At 39.7% G+C, this 19,419-nt stretch overlaps 1 protein-coding gene across 1 annotated transcript in view; it reads left to right on the top strand.

Moving 5' to 3' along the window:
- Positions 1–19,419, top strand: part of TOP3A (topoisomerase 3alpha) — a 63,965-nt gene that overhangs the window by 28,670 nt on the left and 15,876 nt on the right. Inside the window, exons 12-19 of the mRNA XM_088106409.1 lie at positions 914–1,003; positions 1,128–1,232; positions 2,035–2,069; positions 5,324–5,453; positions 11,607–11,659; positions 11,732–11,828; positions 12,511–12,549; positions 13,485–13,563. Coding sequence (XP_087962535.1) covers positions 914–1,003; positions 1,128–1,232; positions 2,035–2,069; positions 5,324–5,453; positions 11,607–11,659; positions 11,732–11,828; positions 12,511–12,549; positions 13,485–13,563 — 628 coding nt within the window. The remainder of the gene's footprint in view (positions 1–913; positions 1,004–1,127; positions 1,233–2,034; positions 2,070–5,323; positions 5,454–11,606; positions 11,660–11,731; positions 11,829–12,510; positions 12,550–13,484; positions 13,564–19,419) is intronic.

Raw genomic sequence — 19,419 nt, 5'->3', positions numbered from 1 at the left:
ATTTTGTTTTTATGGCAATGTTACCAAAACATAAGATTTTTCATGTATTACCTCAAGTATCTATTTAATGTGCTAATAACCATGAGTGAGTTGACCTTTTTGTTGCAGCAGAGCTCTGTGTGAAGCTCCACTTGCCATTTTCCTCATTAGTTGGGCATGCTAGACATCAATGGACCAACATGTGGGGACGGGGTTTTATTCTCCTTTATTTATTATGTAATGAGGGTGTTTATAATTTCTATTAATAGTCTTTTCCTACATGGCTGTAATGTAATTTTGATCAATGTAGGATAATAAAAATCGTATTCTTCTCCCAAAATTACACTTTATAATAAAACTTTTGTGATCCTTTTCCTCTACAGATAAATTTCGGTATTGACCTAGACTATGCTTATTTCTAATATGGCATTTAAAACCTATCCAATATTGATGTTGGTAGCGTTATGGCATTGTAGATGCCCAATCATGCAACTTCACACTTCCAATTTCCAACCTTAGTGGTGAGGGTCTCGGTCTAAGATGTTACACATTCACTTGGATTATGGTTCATGTAGCCTTTGTAATCCTAGACTCAATTTTTTGATACTTTTTCTGCATATTATAGATGTAATATTTGGGTTCATGTTTCCATGTATGCTATTTGCATCCTAGCTGAAGATGCTAGAGTAAGGTAGGACAGGGGTGGTGGCCTTATTCTGAGCCTGCTGGAGTGTATGTTTTCCTTTCTGTCAGTTGACTGTTAGGTTTGTCTAACAGATCAGCTCCAGTTGAACCCTTGTCATATTTTCCTTTATAGACTCTTGTGTTACAGTGTATCAAAGCATCCAGTAATACATTTTTACCTTTCTTCAATCCTTTCTCATCTTCTGAAAAATCTAAGAATAAATATTCACCAGTGCTATTGATATTGCAGTTCATTCCATCAACATTTATCCTTGATTCAGGAGTAACCCGCCCACCACCACTTTTAAGTGAAGCTGATTTGCTGAGTTGTATGGACAAGGTAAGAATTATTTAGAATCTGATTGACTAGAAATTTGATCCTTTGTTGTGCACAAGTCCAATTATGTGCCATTAGATTTAGATATTAACAATTGTATACCTATTGTTTTTATTTGTTCTCTTAGGAGGGTATTGGTACAGATGCTACAATGCATGATCACATCAAGAAGCTACTTGATCGATTTTATGCAACTAAGGATGCTAACACTCGTTTCACACCAACTAATCTTGTAAGTTCATACTGTTAATTTGCTGTTGCAGTAGAAAATTGTGACTAATCTCTATCTCTTGTCATATTTTTCTTGGGCTGTCTTGACTTTTGTTTAGAAGAGTTACTATATAAGATTATTGGGCTAGAAGAGGATGCCGTGAACAATAGATAGGTCATTACGTGAATATTTCATATAATAAAATCAATTCTGTCTACACTGTTGTAGTATTATTCTAAAATTGAATATGCTGACCACTGAATGTGTATATTAAGTTGTCAACCATCTGGCTTAATTGACAGTTATGTGAGTGAGGCTTTACACTGAACATTGAGAAGTTGACCGTGCCCGTACATATATGTGAACTAATTAATACATTTACAAACTTACTAGTGATTAGAATTTCTATGTGTTCCTGCATTTAATTTTACAACAATATACAGTAACATGAACAAAGAGTAAATAATCTATCATGGAGTCTACTTAAAAGATTCTTTCACCATAGCATGACATTAAGTCTTGCTATTGTCTATTGTTATTAATTTTATTATCTATAGAGCATTAGAGCTGCACAACAGAGTGATGTGGGATTTGACATGATTATTAATTTCATAGATTTGACATGATTATTACTTGTAGATCAATATAACAAAAAATTGACTGTATTTTCATGAATATTTTCATTGAAGAATCATTTTTTTAATAGCTTAGTTATCATCTATCTAATTCTCAAAGATGCACTTGCACTGGCATAAACAAAAAAAAATTATGGTATTTTTTTTGTATCACATTGTTATTAATGACGAGCTTGATATTATTGCAGGGTGAGGCACTTGTCATGGGCTATGATGACATGGGGTATGTAATTCTATTGATTTTAAAAGTGTCTCTAATCTCATTTTATATTATTAATATATTCTTGACCTAACTTGAGTGGAATTCTATTTTGTCAGTTAGATTGTTAGGTATCTGAGTTAAAGACCTAACACTCTCTCACCAGTAAGCTCCAAGAAACGCAAAACAAGAATGAGTAAAAAGAAACGTATTGTATTCACAAGCAATGAACAAAGAATACAATTAAGAATCCGGGAGCTTAACCTCCCTCACCAAGTTTACAACCGGTTTGTACAATGAATGTAGTCACTAACCCCCTGAAACTACAAAAGAGGTCTCTTATATAGACACCTTTCCCGCCCCATTTTACTACTCAGTAGTTAGGTACTCTCCCTTATTTTTCTACTCTCTTTCTCCTTTCATATACTTTCCAAGTCCTAACATTACTCCCCGCTGCCGAACAACCTTGTCCTCAAGGTTGAAACCGGGAAGCTTGATCTCATGGCTCCTCTTCATTCTCATGTTATCATATGAAGGAACCCCACTAGCTATTGCCTTCCAATTCAGGTCTGGCGGCTTGGGTGGTGGCAATTCCTCCTCCAAGGACTTCCATTCTTCCTGCCTTTTATTAGCTTCCAGCATTATGGTCACCGCTTTAGCCAATGCTGGATCCCCTTGGATCACCACCTCCTTTTCTCCCTGCCTGAAGGCATTGGTGAGGTTCCCCCAGTTGGTCGTTACTTCCCCCAATTTCGTTAGCCAATCCACCCCTAATATTGCCTCTACTCCGCCTAGTTCGAAAAGATAAAACTGTTCTTCAACCTCAACCTTCCCCATTTTCAATATTACCCCCCTACATAGCCCCTGGGTCCTCCTCTTCTGTCCATCCCCTAGGCTTACGTGGTACGGCTTGGTCGCCTCTACCTCCAAACCCAACTCCTCGACCACCCCTTGTCATATAAACTTGTGGCTTGCGCCACTGTCGATCAATACGAGCACGGTTCTCCCCTTTATCTTCCCTTGCAACTTCATCTTCCTGGGCTATGTTAATCCTCCTGCAGAGAATAAGGAAAGTTCCATCTGCCTCTGGTCCATGTCCGCGTCAGTCTCTTCCATATCCTCCTCTTCATCCTCGCCCCATATCACCACTCGCAAGCTTCGTCTCTTCAAGAACTCCGGGTATGGTAAGTTTCTGACGCCCCTCCCCTTGTTGTCCCTACCCCTGGTCATCCCGGTCCTGTCTGGCGTCCCGCCCTGGGGTCCTTCCCTCTTGACTGACCCGACGCTCTTCGTTCCCCCTGTCTTTCCCACACTACTCCGATTTGGTTCGACTCTCGCCACTGCACCTCCTCCGCCTACACTCCGCCCCCACGTTGATGGATTTTTATTTCCATTTCAGCCCCCATCCTTATTTCCCTTGCGAGCTTCCTCCACGTCCCTGGCGATTTGCTTGGCGGCCATCAGTGCTCGAGGATCTTGTATTCGAACTTGATTTCGTATATCCTCATGCAAGCCCGCGAGGAAATACCCCAGTAGTTGTTTGTTTGGCAACCCCTTCGTGTGCCCTGCCAAAACCTCGAATTCTTGGACGAGCTCATCCACTGTCCCCATTTGTTTAGTTGCTGCTAATCGCTCAAAGATTGACCCTCTCTTTCGACCCCCAAACCTCATTACCAGCGCATCCTTCAGCCCTTCCCAGGATTGGTTCCTGGCCTTTGTTCTCCAAGCCCGGATCCAGTATCCTGTACTCCCTTTCATACTAATGTATGCTAATCGCACTTTCTCCTCCTCCGAGACGCCTTGCACTTTGAAAATTTTTTCCGCGTGATTGATCCAATTTAGCAGATTAAAACCCTCGAAAAGGGGCAATTCTACCCGTTTTCGCCACCCGCCGTGACTTTCGCCACGCTCTCCGTCTCTCTCTCCCTCCACATTGTCCCTCCGACCCCCTCTGTTGGCCATTGACCAACCCTTGGTTCCTATTCTCTTCTGTCTGTTTTTTTCGCGCACCTATGATCCTCATCAGTTCTTGGATATCTTTGCGCATCGCAATAGAATCTTGACGATTCGCCGCTGATTCCGCCTTCAAACCGTCCACGGTCATTTTGATATGCTCCAACCGTCCTTCCACCCCGTTCATTCTTCCTTCAATTCAGTTCTCCAATGCATGTAACTTCCCTTCCATCTTGCTCTCCCTCGGATTTGGATTTGGCATGTTGGACCACTTTGTTAGGTATCTGAGTTAGAGACCTAACACTCTCTCACCAGTAAGTTCCAAGAATCGCAAAACAAGAATGAGTAAAAAGAAACGTATTGTATTCACAACCAATGAACAAAGAATACAATCAAGAATCCGGAGCTTAACCTTCCTCACCAGGTTTACAACCGGTTTGTACAATGAATCACTAACCCCCTGAAACTACAAAAGAGGTCTCTTATATAGACACCTTTCCCGCCCCATTTTACTACTCAGCAGTTAGGTACTCTCCCTTATTTTTCTATTCTCTTTCTCCTTTCATATACTTTCCAAGTCCTAACATAGATGCAATCATTTCTTTTTTGAAAACAATTAGGAAAAAAAAAGATGAAGCATCAATGAAGTTATTTCTAGTTTAAGGACAATTAACCATTCAGCTAAAGGTGTTGAATGTATGGTTCATCCTAATAATTATTCAGATGATTGATGGTGTTCAAAGAGTAGTTAATACTTTTTCCAACTGTTGACTCAATTATTTTGGTTGTTAATTATTGCTAAAGCTGAAATCATTTGTCAAATATTTTAGTTTTTATAATTTATAATCCAGCTTAATACCCTATTTTGTCCCCACTTTCGCTCGACAATGTCAAATTAGTCCATCCTTTAAAACGTGCGTCAATTACGTTTCTACTTAATAAAATTTATATCAATGAAATCCCTTCCGTTAAATCCGTACAAACGGCGTTAATTATTTTTCTCTCTCTTCTATTAACGCCGTTTGTACGGATTTAACGGAAGGGATTTCATTGATATAAATTTTATTAAGTAGGGACGTAATTGACGCACGTTTTAAAGGATGGACTAATTTGACAATATCGAGCGAAACTGGGGACAAAATAGGGTATTAAGCCTTTATAATCCATGTTTGTGGTTGAATCCAAAAAGTGATTTTCACATTTAATGCTTCATCCTTTTCTTTACCGAGCATGTTGCTTTCCATATCTGCATTCTACCTTGTGACACCGTTAACCTAACGTAGACTTTGTTGTGCCTTTGCCTTTTGTTACCGTTGAGGTTTTAGGTACAAACTATGGAAACCTTATCTTAGAGCAGTTATGGAACGTGACATGAAATTTGTTAGTGAAGGAAATAAAAGCAAAGTTGACGTTTTGGCAACTAGCTTGCAACTGATGGAGGCTTGTTTCCTAGATGTAAGCAATTATTTGTTTCTTGCTCAGTTGCTTTTAAGTTATTACTTGTTACCTATGTTTGATTATTCAGAAGTTCTGTAGTCCCATGAAATTATGTTAAAATTGCAACTTTTTGAATTGTTATTTCAAATTTTTCTTTACCATTGAGGTTGCAAACTATTTTAGGTTTCTTGTCATACAATAGTCACCCGTCTAGATAGTAATAATCATTGGTTGTTTGTATTGAATATAGGGAAGAAGATTAGGAGAAATCTCCCTTATGTGTTTAGCATACACATAGGGTAGTTTATTTATAATGTAAGATAAGGGTTAAACCCTAAATACAGAATGGGCTAAGCCCAATTAATGGAAACACACAACTTAACATCTAACACTCCCCCTCAAGCTGGAGCATATAAATCATAAGTTCCAAGCTTGTTACAAAGATAGTCAATTCTAGGTCCTTGTAAGGACTTGGTGAATATGTTTGCCAACTGGTTGCTTGAGTTAACGAACTCAGTCTTGATATCTCCAGATATGATTTTTTCTCTAATAAAATGACAATCAACTTCAATGTGCTTGGTTCTCTCATGGAAGACAGGGTCAGAGCTAATATGAAGAGCAGCTTGATTATCACATATAAGTGTCATGTGAGTGACATCTCCAAATTTTAATTCATTAAGTAATTGTTTAAGCCACACAAGCTCACAAGTAGCAGATGCCATAGCTCTATATTCTGCTTCTACGCTGGACCTTGCCACAACACTTTGCTTCTTACTTTTCCAAGATATCAGGTTGCCACCAATAGAGACACAATATCCAGAAGTAGACCTCCTATCAGAAGGGGAACCAGCCCAATCAGCATCTGAATAGCAAACGATTTTTGTATCGTTGTTAGGGCCATATAGCAAACCTTTTCCAGGTGATCCTTTAATATACTTCAGTATGCGAACAACTGCATCCCAATGGTCTTCACATGGGGAGTTTAGAAATTGACTCACCACACTAACTGCGAAGGAAATGTCAGGACACGTAACAGTAAGATAGTTTAATTTACCAACTAATCTTTTGTACCGTTCAGGATCTGAGAAAGGCTCCCCCTGATTTGGTAGGAGTTTGAGTTTAGGGTCCATAGGTGTCTCAACAGATTTACAGTTCATTAACCCTGTTTCCTCCAAGATGTCTAACGCATACTTCCTCTGAGATATGACAATACCATCATTGGATTGTGCTACTTCAATACCCAAAAAGTACCGGAGTTTGCCAAGATCTTTGGTTTGAAAATGATGACAAAGGTGTTGTTTCATCTGAGAGATGCCTAGATAGTCACTTCCTGTGAGAATAATATCATCAACATACACTATTAAGTAAATACATCCAGCACTTGAGTGGCGATCGAACACTGAATGATCCGCTTCACTGCGAGACATACCAAATTATTGAACAACACAGCTGAATTTACCAAACCAGGCCCGAGGAGATTGTTTTAGGCCATATAAGGATTTGCGAAGACGACATACCAATCTAGATGACTCCCCCTGAGCAACAAAGCCAGGCGGTTGCTCCACATAAATTTCTTCTTGCAAATCACCATTTAGGAAAGCATTTTTGATATCAAGTTGGTAAAGAGGCCATTGTCGAAGAGCGGCCATGGCAATGAATAGGCGAACAGAGGTCATTTTTGCCACTGGAGAAAAAGTATCACCATAATCCAAACCAAAAATCTGTGTGTAGCCTTTGGCAACCAGTCGAGCTTTCAGACGATCAATTGTGCCATCAGGGCCAACCTTGATAGCATACACCCACCTGCAACCAACAACAGACTTTCCAGATGGTAATTGGACAAGCTCCCAAGTTCCACTTTTCTGTAAAGCACTTAATTCATCCAGCATAGCTTGACGCCAGCCAGGATGAGTTAAGGCATCACCCACAAATTTAGGAATTGACACAGAAGAAATGGATGAGAGACAAGTGTAAAAAGATGGAGGTAATATGTGGTAACTAAGAACAATATAATGGGGAGAAGGGTTACGGGTAGAGCGTATACCTTTACGGAGGGCAATTGGCAAGTCAGACTCATTTGCTGGAGCCGGAGGAGACACAGGAGGCGGCACTGGAAGTGAGTCATGAGGGAGACAATTGCGGCAACTATAAACCTGAAGGGGTGGTGGTGAAGGACGATCCTGTGGTGAATGAGAGTCTAAAGATGGAGGAGACAAAATGGGTGGAGCATCACCAGGAGGATCACAGATAAGAGGAATATCAACAGTAACAGGGAGAGGTACAAAACTAGAAGATAGATGTGTAAGGTAAAAAGAAGATTCATCAAAAGTGACATCAGCAAAGATAAAATGACGATTGAGGGAAGGGGAAAAACACTTATAGCCCTTTTGTGACCGTGGAAATCCTAAGAAGACACATTTGTGAGACCTAGGAGATAACTTATCAAGACCAGGACTAAAATCATGAACAAAACATGTAGACCCAAAAACTCTAAGAGGTAATGGATGTAGAGGGTCTTGAGGAAATAAGATAGAACGAGGGATTTTGTTCGCTAGGATGGAAGATGGCATGCGGTTGATAAGATAACATGCCGTGAGAACAGCATCACCCCAAAAACGTGAGGGTACTTGACCATGAATGAGAAGGGTACGAGTTGTTTCAATAAGGTGTCTATTCTTGCGCTCAGCCACCCCATTTTGTTGAGGGGTATAAGCACATGAGGTTTGGTGAAGAATGCCATGAGAAGCCATGAAATGTTTAAACTGTTGAGAAAGGTATTCACGGCTATTATCACTGTGTAAAGTGCGAATAGAAACCCCAAACTGAGTTTTTATTTCATTGAAAAAAGTTTGAAAAATAGAAAACAACTCAGAACGATTCCTCATGAGAAACAACCAAGTACATCTGGAATAGTCATCAATAAAGGTAACAAAATACTGAAATCCTAAAGTTGACTTAACACGACTAGGTTCCCAAATATCAGAATGAACCAATGAAAAGGGGGATGACGCTCGTTGTGAAACACTACGAGGAAAGGAACTACGAGTATGTTTACCTAACTGACAAGACTCACACGACAAACTTGATAATTTGGACAGACTCGGAACAAGTTGCTGCAGTTTGGCAAGACTGGGATGACCTAACTGAGCATGAAGAAGGGATGGTGACTCCATGATTTCGCCAACATGTGGAGAAGGGCTGAGATGATATAGGCCATGAGACTCACATCCTGTGCCAATCATGTGTTTTGAACTCCGGTCCTGCAACCACACAGAATCTTTGGTAAATGAAATAACACAATTAAGGGAACGAGTTAGACGACTTACGGACAATAAGTTAAAAGGAGACCCAGGGACATAAAGTACATTATCAATGGATATGGACGGAAAAATATGAACAGTACCAATACCATGAGATGAGACTCTAGACCCATCAGCCATCGTTACCGAGGGTAAATTAATCGGACATGACAAGGAAGAAAACAAGGACTTGTTACCAGTGATATGACCGGTGGCGCCTGAGTCAAGGACCCAAGATCCGAGAGAGTGCGTCAGACCGACAAAAGGAGTACCTGTGCGTATAACAGAAGCAGATGTAGTGGAACTAGAGTGCTGACGGTCCTCATACCATCTGAGAAATTCCTGAAAGAGTAAAGGGTTATTTATGGTATTTGATGAAGTAGGATGGTCTGCAGACGGTGATCGGGGTGGATCAGAATTAGCCATTGCTATAGGTCGAGGAGGACGTCCATGAAGTGCATAACATCTATCAATTTTGTGGCCTAGCTTGCCACAGTGGTCACATTTTGGACGTCCTTTACCTGGTTGGCGAGACCGACTCTGATCATCAAGTTGGGCAGCCATGGAGAGGGAGAAACCCTAAAAAAATCCAAAGTGCTCCGATTGACACAACGACCACAGATCCAGAAAGAGGGCGAGGAGGCGATCACGGCGGTTCTGATCGGTGGCAGAACTCTCTGGCGACGCGCCGGCACGCGCGACGGGAAGCGGCGACAGCAGTGACTGTTGAGGCGGCGCGTGGGAGGTCCGTTCGCCGCGATCTTTGTTCCACGGTGGTCGCCCGGCCGAGACGATTCCGATGGTGTGGTCGTCGGTCGACTCTGGAACTCCGGTGGCGACGACGACGGCGACGGCAACGGCGGCGACTGCAGCGACAGCGGCGGTGATGGGTACCGGAGATCGTGGAGTTGGCGGGAACTATTCCTGTGCTCTAGATACCATATTGAATATAGTGAAGAAGATTAGGAGAAATCTCCCTTATGTGTTTAGCATACACATAGGGTAGTTTATTTATAATGTAAGATAAGGGTTAAACCCTAAATACAGAATGGGCTAAGCCCAATTAACGGAAACACACAACTTAACATCTAACAGTTTGTTTTATAATGGTTAAATTGATATGTTTCTCTTAACATTTTGAGACTTTTAATAAGTTCCCTGCTAGGATTCTGCAAACTACATGGACTTATTTGCAAAGTTTCAAATAGTTTAGGGACCAGTTTTCTTGTTCAAATATTTTCTAGGTCCTTGAAGTATTTGAGAATTTACTACAGGTACCTGTATGTACCTTTATGGAACCCTAGTGAGGGACCTGTGAAGGACTTCATTTACAAACTTCTATATGGACTTGTGTCCAATGCCGTGTGCAGGGAGCTCAGTGACGAGTCCATGTTTGTGGGTTGGGTTATATTGGAAATTTCATATCGACAGGAGATAAAGGTAAATTATAGTATATAAGTGGAGAGAATCCTTTCTTATAAGCCAATTTTTGTGAGGATAAGTTAAGCTTAAACCTACTTTCAAATAGGTTGTACTTTTCTAATAGCTTAAACCTGTGGAGGACTTCATTTACAAAATTCTATATGGACTTGTGTCCATGCCTTGTGCAGGGAGCTCAGTGACGAGTCCATGTTTGTGGGTTCGGTTATGTTGAAAATCTCATATCAACTAGAAATAAAGTCAAAAGTATAATATATAAGTGGGGTCAATCTTCATTTTATAAGCCAATTTTATTGAGGATAAGTTAAGCTTAAACCTACTTTCTAATAGGCTGTACTATTTTTCGTTTGTGGTTTAAGTCCTTACATCTTATAAAACAAAAATTTTGGTCTAATTCTTAATGTTGTATGTGTTTTTTTTTTCTGATTATTTTTATTCAACTGAATCAAATCAAATATATTCATTTAGAGTACTACTAAGAATAGATTTAATTATTAAAATGCAAAGTGTAAAATAAAGAAACATTTACAAACTTGAATATTTGATCAAAATTGTGGAATTCTGAAATAGGGTACTAAAAACATTGGAATAAAATAGGGAGATTAAACTTGGGAATCAGGAATTAAAGGAAGATTAAAATTGTACTTTGGCCCTTTTTGTGTCTAATGACTCCATGGAATCAATCCTGAATGCCAGTTGATTGGCGTCTTCCCTATCCTTTGACAATGAGAGCAACTTAGCTTTGGATTTGAAGCTAAAACTGTAGGGAATATAGTGGAGGGTTGAGGATAATATTTATGTAAGCAAGAAATTTCTATAGATGGGATAATTGTTACAAGTGATGTATCTATTGAGTTAAGTATAACAGAAATGCATTACTAATTGTGCATTTAATCATTTCTGAACTATAAAAACTCCGTTAGAGCAACTTAGCTTTGGATTTGAAGCTAAAACTGTAGGGAATATAGTGGAGGGTTGAGGATAATAGTTATGTAAGCAAGAAATTTCTATAGATGGGATAATTGTTACAAGTGATGTATCTATTGAGTTAAGTATAACAGAAATGCATTACTAATTGTGCATTTAATCATTTCTGAACTATAAAAACTCCCTTAGATGTCATTTTGTCGGGTCAGATGTGCTCTATGATCATATAAAATTTATTGGTACAGCAGTCTAACTTTCCTGATGCTTGTTGCCTCGAATTTAGTTTATGTCTTTTCAACACACTTCATGGACTTTTTGTGGGGGAATCATGAGCAAAATTAGAATTTTCGATTTGTTGGCATCTATTGCCTTCAATTGCAATTTTTTTGGTAACAGTTTTTCGATTCAATCTGCCTTTTCAATTATTTGAAATCTTTCATAACCAAGTTTATTCAGTTATGTAGATTTTGAACTTCAATGTCTGATAATCTGTAAATATATGCAGGCAAGATTGAATAAAGGAAAACTTTTAGAAGCCATGGCAATATTTTTTGAAAGGTATCTTTCATCCTTCAGTCATATGGACTCCTTATGCAAAATGCTAATAGGTATCTTCAATTGCTATTGCAGATCTAGTAGATCTGCCAATGATGAGCTACATGCAATGGGGGTTGTTCGACGATGCGGACTTTGTCAAGAATCAGACATGGTGCTAAGGAAAAATCGAGTATGTGTTTTCGGTAGTTGTGATTCCCTTCCAAGGGAATGGTTACATTTAATAAACAGAGTTTGGAGCTTTAGTGTAATTTTTTTATTCTTTTCATGTGATTTATTAGGTGGTGACATTTTTGGGAATTAAATAAATGGCTCAATCATGTGCATTTCATGTTCAATTCCATTCCATTATATAGTGGTTAATCAATGACATGAGACTACGAGTCTACGTGGAATTTAGGTTGTTGGTAGTAGTAAATAATTTTATGCCTGGAACGTAAAACACTATATAAAAGACAGTAGGATTTATCTGGCTGATTTACTTTAATTTAGGTTTTAAGTAATAAATGTTTTATCATATCTTCTTGAATGCAGCTGCATATTTTCTTATGTGTATACTTGCTGAATTTCGTTGCTAATGTGTATGAGGGCTTCCGTAATCATAATATTCACAGTGGCCTTTTGTTTTATGGTATTTATAGTTTTGAAAGGTGTTAGATATTGTTAGTTACAATACTATGTATATTTGAGCGTAGTCCATATTTTTCAGTATTACTCTTTATTATAAATATGTTACCCAACGTGTATTTTATACACCAGGGGAATTAATCCTATACTTCGTTTTTCTTTATTTTCACAAATGGAATAGAGGCATAACCTTTTATCTGATTAGTTTTAATATTATCATTTACCAGGATGGCAATTTTATGGTTGGATGCTTGGGTTACCCTCAGGTTGGTTTTTTCTTTTTCTTTTTCCAGGTATCTGTTAATTGCTCTTTTAAAAGTTACAACATATTTTACTGTGCCCTCCGGGTCATAAGAAAGAAACACGTAAATAAAAGTAAAATTAAATTTTAATTGCTCATCATTTTGTAACGAACTGGTATGCAAGGCCGTTTCAACTTGGTGGGTAATGAGTACTCCTGCTTCAGACAATGTGGATAATTCCCCCATGAACTTGTCATTGTGTAAAATGAGTCAAACCCCATACAGCTGAGTTACTTTTAGATTTCAGTTTAAAACCAAGTGGTAGGTGACGAGACTTCCCAACATTCCCCCTCCACAGTTGCCTGCTGAACTAGACGATTACCAAGATGAACTATAGGCTTTTGTATGTTAGATTTTAGCTTAAAAATTAAGTGAAATTATCTAACAGACATATAAGCCCACTCCAAGACTTGGGGCGGGGGATGTGACACTTTCCAACAGTTACATGTATGTACGTCTCAACAGTAACTGCTATTTATAACTTGGTTGCATGAAAAAGAGTAATCTGTTGCTGTACAAAAATGTAAAGTAACAGGAGTAAAACACTCATTAACTCTGTAAGATAGATAACAGGGACTATATATGCACCAATAAGTTGGGACATGTAAACAAATTAAATTTCAATAGTTTATACTTAAGATGCATAGTCCTGTGAATGCCTCTTCATATTGATGATAATATTTTGAAAATAGTTTCCTGCACAGTGTGCTATTTTTAAATGTATTGTTGTAGTAGGCATCGTTAAAAATCTGATAGATATCTGATTTTTATCCTCTCCAAATTCATATTAACTGATTTGTGAAAGTTGTGGTTTTCCTCCCTTGTTGCCTGTGTCTATTTCTTCAGATCACAACTGACAGATGCTAATATAAATTTGATGTCTACAAATAAATGAACAGTGTAGGAATGCTGTCTGGCTCCCTGGATCACTGTCAGAAGCGGTTGTGACCACCAATACGTGCAATATTTGTACTCCTGGTTTGTGACTTAATTTAATCAAAGATACTAATGTGGGATTCTGGCCTTTTCCCACTTTTTCTTAATAGAATAATAAAGTCTTGAATTTAAAGACTATAAGCACTTAAGTTGAAAGAAATCTAGGGATTTAAGTGAGATAAGAAAGAAATAGAAATTTCGAACAATATTATTTCCTTGAATATGATAATACTTGAAAAAGAGAATGACTTTATTATTTTCATTCATATCAATTACATTCTCCTTACCTCTATTTGTAGCAATCTATTTTTCTTAAAAACGGAAACAATATACTGAAAAATAATCTAGAAGATCCTACAAATATTTTTTCTAATTACGAATATTCTATAGATATTTTTTCTAATTAAGAAGATTCTCTATAGATATTTCCTCTAATTACAATATTCCTCCTCAAGTTGGTAAATGAATATCAATCATTCTCAACTTACCTACAAGATCTTGAAATCTAATCGGAGGGAGCCCTTTTTAACAATATATGCCATCTGAAGTTGTTAAGAATCCAGAACTGAAAAGAGAAAGAAGAGTAATATTCTTTATTGTATAAACTGAGAAGAACACAAAATAGGAGAGCACTCTCTCCTCCGAGGAGGGTTTCCCCTTGTAATTTGAGATAATATCTTTAGAATCTTCCTAATTAAAGGAAATAGATATATAATCTTTTATTTTATTTTACTTTCCTAGTTTCCCTATTTCCCTTTCTAGGAGAATTAGATTATTACAAATAGAGAGTATCAGAATGTATTTTTTATGATTGAGAATAATAAATCACTCTTATTTTCAACTTGGTATCAGAGCTTGTCTGATATGCTTCCGCTGTCTTTGTTGTCTGTCGGTGGCTGGTTGCCATGGCCGCTGGCGGCCCCTTTAAAGTCTCTTCTTTAACATGTGTTTTTAACGGGCTTCAATTGCCCTAGTCAAGTTCTACCTTAGAATTCTGGCCTTTTTTTTTCCAGTATTACCAAATAGAGAGTTCTTGTTTCTTTTCTTCTCCCTGACTTCATATCTCTCTTCGCACATATCAGTCAACCACGTGCCAGGGCTCACCAAAAGTAAGCTCCTTTGGATGAGTTTCGCCCTTTTTTTTGGGTCGCTGAGGAAGCTTGCACCCCTTCATGGCCAGAAAATCTTCCTCTTTCTCCTTGCTTGAAAGAGTGATGTAAAGCTTCAGCCACACTAGGGCTCGTTCCTCGCCGTTGTTACCGTCGCTGGCGACTTTTCCGCTCTCCTCAGCCTAACCCCTTGTCGTGTAGTACAGGTCCTCCTTCTCTAGCGACGCTGATTTCCTGGTCTCGCCAACCAACAACTGGATCTCTCCGCTGCGCACCACTGCTCTTCACCGTCGACCACTGTCTGCCGCCAGCCACTGTCGCACTTTCGTCCGATGACTAGCGGATCTGGACCGCCTCCTTGAGCGACGGCCAATCCCGCAGGAGTCAGGACCAGACTCCACCCAACGCACCGCCTTTCTTAAGCTGGTCTCGGGTGCGTGTTTCTCACGCGCCGCCTTCTCGGTGTCGGAATCGCAACGCGTCGCTACCGGTCGTGTCGCCGGATCGCCATATCTCTAATATGACCCTCCATAGCTACCATGGCTGCCATCTTCGTTGTCTTCACAGCATCTTTGTCCTCTCGAAGCACACTTCCGCATCGCCGGACCTCCTCTCGTTTCTGTGTTCTGGTTTGGTCTTTCATCCTACCCTTTGTTGTCCTCTCTACTGCTTTGATGTAGCTGATGCCACAGTCGGCGCCGACGCAATCAACCGCCGCTGCAGTTAGTCGTTGCTGCCACATACAGTGGTCGCATCGCTTTGAGAGCTATTGTCAATCTCTCTGCAACCCTTGACCAATCTTTTGATCTTCGGGTGTTCCACCTCCAATCCAACTTGGAGGAGTTGGAATCCATGTACGCTCCTTCTTGGGACCAAGCGATCGCTCTTCCTTTCCTTGCTGCTTTGTTGATTCAACTTGTGAGCCACTAATGTGTCTCCACCATTTGGTTACCGTGATTCTCTCTTGCAAGTGTTCTCCTATCACAGGAAAACAGACCCGGCCGTTTACTGTCTGCACCACTTAATTCACTTTCTTACCGAGTTGACGTGTTCAAGGTTGGGGGATCTCATTAGACCCCGGACTCTTTTGACGCCACTGCCTCACTTCATTGGTCTTTTGATCCATAATAAGTTCTAAGTGTTTTGATTTATGCCATGTGAAAGGATCTTTGCACCGTTAATGCCTTGTTGTAACAACTCACTAAGAGTTGTTCTATGAGACCACCTGCTGATTTGACTTGTTCGATGTTAGGGGTTTCAAATTTGTCCCCAAGAAGTACGGATCGGTTCTCACCAGTTCTTCCACTTACACGTTCTGTTGTTCAGTCGTGAGGAGGAAAAAGTTCCAGCCGCTGCAGGGTAGTGTAGTCTCTGCAGGTCTGTTGTTGTTAGCCTCTGTTGAAATATGTTGTATTGTATAATTGGACTTTTAGGTTTGGGCTTTTAGGTGCTGGTCCATTGTTCCTTATATAGGACATCCTTGTGTAATAGAAACTAGACACAAGTAATATTTTCATCATTAGATTTTCTCTCCTAAACTTTAACATGGTATCCATAGCAGGTTAGGGTTTGCCGTTAGCACCGTCGCTTCCGCCGCCGTCTTCGCCGCCGTCACCACCGTCGCAGCCTTTTCTCCGGCGAAGTTATGGGTTCGGTGCGCCTCGACGAGCGCGACCCATCCCTAGCGGTCGCCGCCTCATCCCTCTCTCGACGCGCCGTCACGTGTCGTTTCTTTCCGACCTCTCTTGGGCGCGTGTGCTTCACGCGCCGCCTCTCCTGTGTCGAATCTTCACTGCGCCACTGCCGGTCGTTTCGCCTTCGTCTCCTGAGTGTATTGTAGAGTCTGATTGCTGTTCCATTGAGGGTTGCTTCGTTTAGGGTTTCTTCCCACAATCCTTTTTCCCCTCTTTTCTTGTTTGGCTTTTTAATGGCTAGTCTTGGAACACCATCTCTCTCTGCTACTCCAACCATTACTTCTGCAAAACTCAATTGGAAAAACTATCTATCTTGGTCTTCTTCCATGGAGTTATGGTTTCTTGGTCAAGGATACCATGATCATCTTGAACAAGATGTTTCCATCGTTCCTGAAGAAGAGAAATCTCAATGGCAGAAGCTTGATTTTCAACTATGTGTTGTCCTATGGCAATCTGTTGAACAAGAAGTCTTAGAAATTGAGACCTTACAAAACATGCTCCTCTTTTTGGAGAAAAGCTCAGGATATCTTTGCTAACGATGTGCAACGCCTCTTTGATGCAACTCAAAGAGTGACTTCCCTCAAACAAAACAATCATGATATGGTTACTTACATAGGAACGGCCCGTACTGCTGTAGAAGAATTGAAGAATTTCTTTGTGGCTGATTCTTTAGAAGGCCTAAACAAGAAGCTTGATAAGTTTTACATGGTCTTAATTTTAAGAGGTCTACATTCAGATTTTGGTCATGTTCGTGATCAAATGTTAGCTGGTGATCAAGTTCCATCAATGGACAGCTTAGTTACTCGACTTCTTCGGGTACCTTCATTAGTTAAAGACGAAAGTTCAATTGGTGGTATTGAAACATAGCTATGGTAGCACCACAAGGAAGAGGAGGAGGCAGAGGCAACCGAGGAGGACGTGGTATGCCTCCTCAGTGCACATATTGTAAGAGGATAGGCCATACTCGAGAGAAATGTTATGCCTTACATGGATATACAGACAAAGTCGCTCATGTTTCGAAATCTGATGATCTCGGACCCAAAATTTCAAATGAAGAATACCAAGAATTTTTGAAGTATAAGTCTGGAAAATCTTCTAATCCTGACCAATCATCTTCCATGTCCAATGTGCCAACTGCCTGTATATCTCAATCTGTGGAAGGTCACAATCCATGGATCCTTGACTCAGGTGCCTCAGACCATATCTCTGGTACTATTTCTTCATTTTCTTCCATGTCCTCTCAGAAAATCCCTCATTTCATTACTATTGCCAATGGATCCAAAGTTGCATCTCAGGGAATTGGCAGAGTTTCCTTATCCCCTTCGCTAAATTTAAATTCTGTTTTGTATATTCCTCATTCTCCTTACAATTTAATCTCCTTGAGCCAATTGACTCGTTCCTTAAATTGTTCTGTAACCTTTACTGCCAATTCCTTTGTTATACAGGAACATGGTACAGGTCGCCTGATTGGAGAAGGACATGAGTCTCGAGGACTTTATTTTTTGAAACATAGCTCATCAGTTTCCTGTTTTACCACTTCATCCCCAAAACTTTTGCATGATCGGTTGGGCCATCCAAGTTTATCCAAATTGAAGATGATGGTTCCAAGTCTCAAGAACATTCAAGTCTTAGATTGTGAGTCTTGTCAATTAGGAAAACATGTTAGATCTTCTCATCCTAAAAAGTCTGAGACACTATGTAATTCTCCTTTCTCAACTATTCACTCTGATATTTGGGGACCAAGTCGTGTTACTTCTTTTGGTTTTAACTATTTTGTAACCTTCATTGATGAATTCTCTCAATGTACTTGGATTTATTTAATGAAAGAGAGATATGAACTTTTGCCCATATTTGTGTCCTTTATTAATGAAATTAAGAACCAATTTGGGAAGACAATTAAAATCCTTCGTAGTGATAATGCTAAAGAATATTTTTCTTCAGCGTTTTCTTCATTCTTATCTTCCCAACGAATTTTACATCAATCAACATGTCCTCACATTCCACAACAAAAAGGTATTGCAGAGAGGAAGAATAGACATCTCATTGAAATTGCACGCTCCTTGATGTTGAATACTAATATTCCTGTACATCACTGGGGCGATGCAGTCCTCACTGCCTGTTTTATAATCAATAGGATGCCTTCTTCCTCTCTTGAGAATAAAATTCCTCATTTTGTCATTTTTCCAAATGACACTCTATATCATATCTCCCCACGTGTATTTGGGTGTACATGTTTTGTCCATAATGTTTCTCCAGGTCTTGATAAGCTATCCGCAAAGGCTATTAAGTGTGTCTTCTTGGGATATTCTCGTCTTCAGAAAGGGTATAAATTTATTCTCCCTCTACCAAGAGATATTATATGTCTGTTGATGTCACATTCTTTGAGGATACACCGTTTTTCTCATCCTCTGTGGAGGATCGTTCATCTGTTCAACAAATGTTTCCTCTACCATCGTGTGATCCCTTGGTTATTCCTGCTTCTATTCCTCAAACTCAAAATGTGAATGACATTGTTCCTCCACCTCTTCTCACATATCAGCGTAGAAGACAATCTCAAGCTTAGAACAATGAAGATCCTCTAGACTCATCTCCTCCATCAGCTCACCAGACCATGGATCCTTCATCCTCCTCGTCTTCTAATGACTCAGATGATAATTTGCCCATTGCCCTTCGGAAAGGTATTCGTTCTACTCGTAATCCATATCCTATTTATAATTTTTTGAGTTATCATCGTTTGTCTTCTACCTATTTCTCTTTTGTTTTCTCCTTATCCTCCCTTAAGACTCCTAATAATATTTATGAGGCACTTGATAATCCTGGATGGCGTCAAGCCATGGTTGATGAAATGCAGGCACTTGACCACAATGAAACTTGGGACTTTGTTCCTCTTCCTCTTGGTAAGAAGCCTGTTGGCTGCCGATGGGTTTATGCTATTAAGGTTGGTCCTACTGGTGAAATTGATCGTCTAAAAGCTCGTCTAGTAGCTAAGGGATATACTCAAGTTTATGGCATTGATTATTGTGATACCTTTTCTCCTGTGGCTAAAACCAGTACAGTTCGTATTTTACTTGGTATGGCTGCCATTCGTCATTGGC

Source organism: Vigna umbellata, chromosome 2 (assembly GCF_029865625.1).
Source record: "Vigna umbellata cultivar VRB3 chromosome 2, Vumbellata_1.0, whole genome shotgun sequence".
NCBI lineage: Eukaryota > Viridiplantae > Streptophyta > Magnoliopsida > Fabales > Fabaceae > Vigna > Vigna umbellata.
The sequence above is the reverse complement of the archived record's forward strand: the minus strand, read 5'-3'. Positions and strand labels throughout refer to the sequence as shown.